This window comes from Scleropages formosus, chromosome 9, assembly GCF_900964775.1.
Source record: "Scleropages formosus chromosome 9, fSclFor1.1, whole genome shotgun sequence".
In the NCBI taxonomy this organism is placed as follows: Eukaryota; Metazoa; Chordata; class Actinopteri; order Osteoglossiformes; family Osteoglossidae; genus Scleropages; species Scleropages formosus.
Window position 1 is genome coordinate 29,091,464 of NC_041814.1, and position 9,435 is coordinate 29,100,898.

Below are 9,435 nucleotides of genomic sequence, written 5' to 3' on the forward strand. Positions count from 1 at the left end.
CTTATCGACGTGATAACAGAGCGGGCAAAATATCTCAAACATGCAAGGAACTATTTTATGTGTTAAAAAAAAAAAAAACAGAAATTACACACCTATCTAAAAATAAGCGACGGCCCAATAAATGCACGTCGCTTCGCGCTCAGTGGAAAAACAAAATCAGGACGCCGCTGTTGTCTTCCTCTCCAGTCGTCATTTCCCTTCTTGTACATAGATGTTTTTCTCATAGCTATATACATATAACTGTGTGTATGAGTTTGTACATCTGGATGTGTATATAGTATATCTGTACACCACACACACACACACACACACACACACACTTATACACAGCTGTGAGGACAGTTCGGGGAATTTTCTGCACAAAAGGCAGGAAAGTATGATCCAATGTTCAATTAAGTGATAATAGTAATAATAAATAATGAGTCTTATGTACCACTCAACATTTTAGTTGCACATATTGTGTGTATTCATTTGAAAAGCAAAGATTTATCTGTTTATTCACTTGTTCATTCTGTTCACCCCCATACCTTTGTGTTTTTGCCCTGATATACGAATATTACAGTACACGTAATACACAGTATATACTTTGTGTGATACGTAATGTGTGTAATATGTGGCGTTGATGGACGGAGCTGCAACGATGCAAAACAAAATTTCAGAGAAATCTGACTAAAGTTTAATCCTATCATATATTTATATTTAAATATTTTTATATTTAACAAATGGCTTAATCAGTCAAGGCTGTAGGAAAAAGTACAAACTGGAATATTTACCTCCACTTCCCCCCCCCCCTTTTGAAGGCATCATTATTCTAAAAATTCAAACTTTTTCCCCCATCAGTGACCCAACATAACTTTTAACCATTTTTTCAATAAAGCTCTATGTGAAGTGGGTGTTGCTTGTTCTATAAGAGTGTCTGTATTTATTCTTATGACTTAGATGAAGATGCGCTCTCACGAGCCCTTCACGGAGAAATCTGGGTCATTTCAAAGGGGTCACAAACTTTTTCCTCACGCCAGTGTGTGTTTTATTGGAGGAGATGATGCTCATATTTGTGGGAAAAACAGCAACTGGAGGCCTACGGTCTCCTTGGGGTATCCTGTGGTGGAAATGCACGAGAGCGACGAGCTCTTACACCGTATGTCACATTAGCCAACCTATCCACACACACACACGAGTACGCCACAAATGCCCATATATGGGGAGAAAGTGCTTGCCGTGCCTAACCGACAGCGTGACTGGTGGCGATGACTGGGCCGCTGATCCCAGGCAGCACGAGGCTTCTGTAAACAGCAGGCACACACACCGACCCAAAGTGTAGGACGCACATCAGCACCGTGCTATAAAGAGTCTCCAGGTGCCTTCCACCTGCAACACGTCACAGTGCTTGTGAACATGGCACACACACCCTACACACCCATGGGCACCAGTGGACTTTACATTTACATTCATTTAGCAGACGCTTTTGTCCAAAGCGACTTCCAATGAACTCTGTAGTGTTATCAGTCCACACACCTTATTCACCACAGTGACTTACACTGCTAGATACAGTGCTTACACTGGGTCACTCATCCATACATCGGTGGAACACACACACACACACACACACACACACACACACACACACACACACACTATGAGTGAACCTGAACAGCATGTCTTTGGACTGTGGGAGGAAACCAGAGCACCCGGAAGAAACCCACGCAGACACGGGGAGAACATACAAACTCCATACAGACTGAGTGGGGATCGAACTCTCAGGTGCTGTGAGACAGCAGCGCGACTCGCTGTGCCACCGTACCGCCCCATGCTTTGTGTTCAAAGGTATGACAAGCAGAAAGAAGTGTTTATTAACTATTTAATAAGCCCTGGTTATGGCCTACAAATGCATCAGCAGAACTGATCCCAGACATCTACAAGACTTGATCATCCGCTACACCCCAACCAGACTGCTACACTCTTCCGCATCTGCCCGCTTGGTGGTCCCGTGCACGAAAGGTAAAACACGGAGGTTCTCGGTTCTGGCTCCGTTGTGGTGGAACGACCTCCCCCTCCCACTCAGAACTGCTGAATCTCTGTCCACATTTATAAAGGGTCTTCAAACTCACCTCTTACAGACTCACTTTGCCCAGCATCTCTTAGATTCATGTAAGCTGTAAATGGCCATGCACCGTAACTTTAAGATGATGCCCAAATTAACCTTTGCACAGCTACTTCTGTAATGTAACATAAATGTTTATATAAAGTTCAAAATATAAAATTACTAGGAAGGTGATCAGGAATCCTTGAGATTCTCATAAAGTTTTATGCAGCTACTCGTGTGATGAACATTGGTTCATATGGTGGAAAGAAACAAACTAACTGCACTTAAGAATCACACGTCTGCATCTAAGTGTCTCGTTCTGCTAATGTAATGAACACATTGTATTTTCTATGAGATGTACATTGCTTTGGAGAAAAGTGTCTGATAAAGGAATACATGCAAGTAATCCCCCCCCCAAAAAAAAAAACACTCAAACATCTCAAGAAAATGTCATGTATTAACGGGATATTACACTATGTAATGAAAACACAAAGGCACATTGTATAACTCCCTAGTCGGAACACATCTATAGAACTGGGTCTTTTTTTTAAATTCTTGAACATACAGATGAGAAGAGCGTGGAGATGAAAAAGCAAACGAATCTGTGAAGTGTGAAATAACATGTCCTTCCATCGAGGATCAGTCACCATTTTTCCAGCAACCCCAGATCAACCCCTCGGAACGTAGGGCATAATATCAGGTACACTCAGGCGGGACCTAACAACCATCTCCTTGTGCTGTCAGACTTTTATTAGACAACATCTAAGAAAGGGTTCTGTGAGAACGGGCAGGGAAAGTTTGAAAACCACTCAAACTGAAGAGCGGACAAGGTGTTAGCGTTCCACAGGACAGGGCGTTGAACTGAACAAAAGCAGGGACTCGAACTACAAACAATGGCTCAGAAGTCCAGCCTCTTAACAATAAACCCAGAATATTCAGTATTTCTACAATTTTTTTGTATTACTTTGAAAATATTCTTTTACATTTTCATCAGTCTCTTTCAGCTGATGTCTTTGTCAAAGGTAACTTACAATGTGAGGTTTGTACACTAAGCTACTTGCAGTGATTTACGCATTCATACAGCAGGGTCATTGGGTCATGACAGGTACACTCACACTTATTCCTTTTCTGACACTTTTCTCCAAAGCTACTTATAATGTTAAGGTATTTATAATTATTTACCCACTTACACAGCTGGGTAATTTTACTGGAGTAATTTAGGGTAAGTACCTTGTTCAAGGGAACTGCAGCTGGAGGTGAGGGTGGAACCTACAACCTTTGGGTCCAAAAGGAGAAGTTCTAACCACTACACTACCATCTGGCCCAGATACACATCAAGTACCTTTATCAAGGGTAGTACTGGAGTGGGATTTTAACCAACAACCTCCCGACTGCAAGGCGACAGCTCTAAAACGGGCTGTAATGAAAATGTGCACCTATGAGTTTTGAAATGAAAATATCCATTAATTTTAAATAAACACGAAAACTTAAAGAAAAACAATAACGAGCAAAGAACAGAACTAATTTTCTCTAATTATCCCAGAGATTTCGGCTCAGTTTAAACACAAGCTGCACCATTATTGTCTCCTCGCTCCTCACGGAGACCCTCAGTGGGCTGAGAAATTGGACACAACAGCCTGTTTCTATGACAAACCAATCCCTGCGCTGATGTCGGGCCACGATGGTACTTTATTAATCCCTGCAGGGAAACAAACACACATAAGTGCATATAAAGTGTACAGTTAGAGACAACGAAAAATTACTAGCAAATAACTTGAAATAAATGACAAAACCGGCATTAACAGTTTACCAGTAGACCTTCCAGAAGAAGGAGATTCAGCTACAGGTCTCATCACTGTATCGTCAGCATCCCAGACACTCATTTACCACAGTCATTCTGTCTGGATCCATCGGGAAGATCCTGCCTTGAGACGCACCCAAAAACTCACTTCCTTAACCATTATAGGGTCTGTTTATACTGAACTTTGAAAAAGAAAAAGAAAAAAAAAAAAATCCACGTGTGGCACCATGCAAGGACTGAGCAGAAGGGAACCGTTGAGGTCCCTAGAGAGGTGCATTATGGGAGTTTATCACAGGACTCAGTGCTGTATTTAGCAGGTCATTAAATACCACAGATGAGTAAATTTTCACGTCGAGGGCTTTCCTGCGTTGGAGCTACGAGAGGCACATGGAGAAGGACCGAGTGTCAGATGTACTTCGCAGAAAGCCCACGGTTATGTGGCATCAGCTGGAGGAACACGGTACAGGGTGAGGAACGCGATGCTGCCGGCAAACACCCTCGCAAATTCCTCACCTTTCCTCCAAGACACCCCCCCACCCCCCGGACCAGCAGAGCCGAGTCGCCAAACCGGCTCCGCAGCGTCAAGAACGTGGAATCGAAAGAGAAAAGTGGGAAACGGATTCATATTTCCACCTCGAGAGCAGCCGAGGGACCACGCGCCCCTGTAAGAGCTGGAATGGCCCCAATGTGCAAATTACTTCGAGTCAATTTGTTTACAGCATAAACTTCCTATCATTTACCATCGAACTATGCCAGGTTGAGTCCCTCGCACTGGCTCACTGTGTCTTAGAAATAAAACAGTGTAAACAGAGTAAATCACACACACCCCGAGATGGGAAGGAAAGATCAGTGGTTAATAATACTTTAGATTATCAATGATTTATTTATCCATTCCTTTGACGTTCATCTGTAAAGCAGCTTACTAGGTGAAGGCTGTACACTACGGCTTACACCGATTTACCCCTTTACGCAGTAGGGTAATCTTTGCAGTATCAATTTATGACGAGCGCCTTGATCAAGGCTACTGCAGGAGGCGTGGGATTTGAACCCAAGTCATTTGCGTGTAATGTGGCGCTTAGGCCCACGCACCGCAAAGCAGAAACCTGCGGCCTGTATGACATGCTAATTACTTCTCTCTTACCGCAGCCGTCCTGCTGGACCTGTCTGGCACAGAATTACCGCAATGAGGAAGTATGTTCCACACAAGCGACGAGCCTGTTGTTGCACCACTGAAAATAAAGCGGTCGACTGCAGGAACGTCTCCTTGGGTCCGCGTGGAACCGGCTTTAGCAGGGCTTAGCCCAGGGCCGTCACCGGGGACAGCTGCAGAGGGACAGCGCGGGTGGCTTAGCGCTTCACAAGGGCAAGGTGTCCGAGGGTCGTTCACTTTGGGACGGGACCGTCAGCGGTCTGACCAGAGATCCATGATAAACTCGGCCCCGTTCCCCACACTTCTCCTGAAGGACCAACGTTAGGGTAAATAAAAATTTGAAAAGTCCCATAAAGTGACAATAAGAATAATAAAACGGCGATTGTTGTTATTAGTAAGAACAAGAATTCATTTATCGGTGATTTACAGTGTCAGGTTTGTACACCGAGTTACTCACACTGATTTACCCATTTATACTGATAGGTCATTTTTACTGCATCAGTTCAGGGTAAGCAGCTTGATCAAGGGAACTACAGCAGGAGATTGGATCTGAACCCAGGTGCTCTCACTCCAAGGCAACAACTATAACAACTACTCCACACGCTGCTTGTTACTCAACTTATTTTTCGTTGTTATTTTTGGACAGATAAGAACTCTGCAAATAAGGAAACGGATATAAGTACTTTGGCTTGTACGTCACTTTGGATAAAAAACATTGACTAAAAGTAAAAACTAAATGTAAATAGTAGATACAATATTATACATGATCATCTTCTAATCAGATCTGGTGCTTCAGTGGGTTTGAGTCCAGACTCAAGTGTCCCTCTGGTTTCCGCCCACATTCCACAGACAGGCTGTCAGGTGAGCTGATGAATTCAACGTGAAACTGTGAGCGTGTGTGTGTGCGTGTGTGTGTGTACACACGCACGCACATTTGTGTGGGCACCTTTTAATGAACCAGCATATTCTGTCTTGTGTTTATGAAATATGATAATGCTGATAACATCATCTGAACCCAATGCGGATTGGTTGCCACGGATAATCAATCCAGGACCAGTTTAACACACATTCCTCTGTCCCAAAATGAAACTTTTTTCCAACCCCACCCAAAAAGAGTGGAGCACATCATACACCAGCCAGGGGGGAACTCTTAGCAATAATACTTAGTGTGGAAGGTGGATGCTCAGCAATGTCTTGTGTTTTCTTACTGTTCCGGCTCATGCGCGACTCTCCGAGTGCAACAGATGCTTCCTGGTTGCCTAGGAGACGCTCTCTTTACATGTTTAAAAAGGAGGGCCTGTCACTCTCTATGTAGAGTAACTCACACATATACTTTATAGACATACTGTCCCTGAGTTCACAAACTTCACTTAAGGGAAAGACACTTGTCACTAATAATAATATGCATGTTACAAATTATACTACAAACACCCTTTTGTTGCTATTTTATATTTTTGACAGTTTTAAACCATAACTGCATCAAAATGTGTCCCAAAATATCATGGGTTTGGGATAATTATTGACAATTACTATTATGGACTATTGATAATTCCATGCTTATTGGAAAATTAAACCCAATCCCTCCTCTTTGCATTTGTGTATCTGATAGATTATTGATCAGTTATAATCATTTCCAATCTCATTCAAAGGGAGTCCCCATTTCCCCACGTTTCATGGTGAGATTATTAACAGTTACTGACAATTGACAATTCTCTCTCTGTTTGTTGGAAAATTAAAGCCTTTTTTTTTTTGCATTTTTACATATTTTTATATTTACTTTTTAAGATGAGTAGCTGTAATCTACTTCACTTGTCCCCGCGCAACTGGCCATCGCTGAGGTGATGAATAATTATTGATCAACTAGTATGAATATTGACGGACAGATAGCGCGGGACACTCCAGGCTTCTCTCTCTCACACACACACACTCACTCACTCACCCAGGAGGGCAACTCCGAGGTGGTGAGCTTCTGTCGCACGGGGGTCTCCTCGAGCTCCAAGTAGGCGAGCGCGCGGTCCAGGCGGCTCGTCTTCTCGCGCCGGTTCTTCCTCCACCAGAAGAGCGCCGCCGCTCCGATGAGGATCCAGCTGAAGCTGAAGCCCAGGAAGCCGAGCGCGTACACGGGGAAGATGAGCGCGAAGGTGCGGGCGAAGCGCGCCCACGTCCGACCCACATCGCTTATCGTAGACCGCGGCTCCTCGGGCGCGTCCAAGGGGGACGCGCGCTGCGCTCCCTGCGCGCGCTCCATCGCCTGTGCTCTCGTGCCAGAAGTTGAAAGGCTGGGTGGTTCGGAGGCGCCCGCGAGCGACGAGAAGCGTCTTCACCGCACGAGAAACGCGCAAAAGCAGCTGTGCCCAACAACTAATGAATGGTGCATATCCAAAAAAAAAAAAAAAAATCGGGACAAATTAAGTCAAGTAGCAAACATATCTCGGGAAATCCTGCCGACAAACATCATGTCCACAAATTGTGATCCTACAGCTTTTGCCGCGTGTCCGACGAAAAGAGTTGATGAGACACCTGGAAACCGACAGCGCTCCAGCCCTCAAAAGTGCGACCGCTGCCAATCCATGTTTGTGTGAGATCTGTGCGGAGAGCTCGCCGCTTCCGAGACTCCAGTCCTCTGAGGCGGGAGTGTTAACGATCCATGTTTGCATGAGATCTGTTCCGCTGCTGTGCGTAAGGTGCGGCTGTTAACGATCCATGTTTGCATGAGATCTGTTCTGCTACTGTGCGCAAAGTGCGGCTGTTGATGATCCATGTTTGCATGAGATCCGTTCCGCTGCTGTGCGCAAAGTGCGGCTGTTAACGATCCATGTTTGCGTGAGATCTCTTCCAGGGACTTTCTGTTTCTGTGACTTCTGACTGCAAAAAGTGTGTTTCTTAACAATCCACGATTGTGCGACATCATGTTTTTGAGATCCTGTTTTGGTGACTCCCCCCCCAGAAGCTGCTTTTAACCCATGCAATTTTGTTCAAACCCGTTATGACCAACATCTAATCGCAGAAATGGAACTGTATCAGTCCCTGATTGTGTGTGTGGGAGATCTTTTCTTTATTCTTTGTGTCACTGACTTCCAAAAATGTTTGTTTGTGTTCCATGTTTATGTGCAATCCGTTCAAGAGTCTTAGTGTTTCAATGGCTCCAGGCCCCGGAAATGCAGCTGTGAAAAATCCAAATTTTCATGCATTCTGTTCACATCCCATCTTACTTTCGCTCTGGTGAACAAACACTTTTTACTGCAGTGAGCCCATCTCTTCTGATCCTTAGCATGTGCTGTGCACAGTGCATACCTGGTTATGCCTTCAAAAGGTCTAGATCAGGGGTGTCCAAAGTTTTTTTGGTGAGGGCCAAATACAGAAAAATAAGCAAAGGCCCGGGCCACACACAAGAGGTGACATATTGACACATGATTACTGTGTGTATTTCTAACTCACCTATAATGTGAAGAACATTGCTCTCAGTGGGAGCAGTGATGCTGTCCTTTGGATTGAAGGATGGCTGGGATGTCAGGAGAAAGTTTGGTGGTTGAGACACGAAGGACTTCACAGAGATGGCTATCAGTCATTCTGGATCTCAGTCTGCTTTTGTTCTGATTTAACAGAGAAAATGTTTGTTCACATATGTATGTTGAGCCGAACAGGCTCATCATTCTTTTTGCGTGGCGTCTCATCAGAGGAAACTTGGCATGATCCAAACTCTGATAGAAGTCAGGGAGGGAGAGAAGCTGATGTTGACTCTTCAGAGAATCATCACATTGCATTTCAATCAGTTCTAACTGCAGACTCTCCTCCACTTCTTCTGCATCCACCAGGAAGGGGGTCGAGAACAGCTTGATTTGTTTTTCAATGACAGAAAAATCTTGAAAACGCTGGTTGAATTCTGTCACGAGAGATGTAATTACAGAAGCATATTTCTCCTTTTTAGCAGAAAGGTCTGCCTTTGGAAAAGCAGACTTGATTTCAGACAGCGCAGGGAAGTGTGGCTCCATCTAGTGTTGAAACTGAGAAGTGCAACAGAGTTGAGCTCAAGCGCCATGTGCGGGCCATATTCAATTATATTTTCAGAATTTGCTGCGGGCCAATAAAAACTGACCCGCGGGCCGTAGTTTGGACACCCCTGGTCTAGATGCAGTGAGTCCATCTCTTCTTACACTGCTAGATACACTACTTACACTGGGTCACCAGTGTAAGTAGTGTATCTAGCAGTGTAAGTCACCGCAGTGAATAAGGTGTGTGGGCTGGTAATACTACATAGAGCTCATTGGAAGTTGCTTTGGTGAAAAGCGTCTGCTAAGTGAATAAATGAAAAAATGTGGACGTTACTGGTTTGAAAATGACAGAGAATCCAGTGCAATGTGTGTATTGTCATGTTTTGTGTTAATATGGGAGTTCATTGGC

General features: G+C 44.2%; 1 protein-coding gene across 1 annotated transcript in view; it reads right to left on the reverse strand.

Moving 5' to 3' along the window:
• Nucleotides 1-7,607, reverse strand: part of LOC108937103 (extended synaptotagmin-2-like) — a 39,182-nt gene extending 31,575 nt beyond the window's left edge. Inside the window, exons 1-2 of the mRNA XM_018756866.2 lie at nucleotides 7,514-7,607; nucleotides 6,974-7,395 (exon numbers count right to left, since the gene is read on the reverse strand). Coding sequence (XP_018612382.1) covers nucleotides 6,974-7,282 — 309 coding nt within the window. The 5' untranslated portion in view covers nucleotides 7,283-7,395; nucleotides 7,514-7,607. The remainder of the gene's footprint in view (nucleotides 1-6,973; nucleotides 7,396-7,513) is intronic.
• Nucleotides 7,608-9,435: the final 1,828 nt, after the last annotated feature.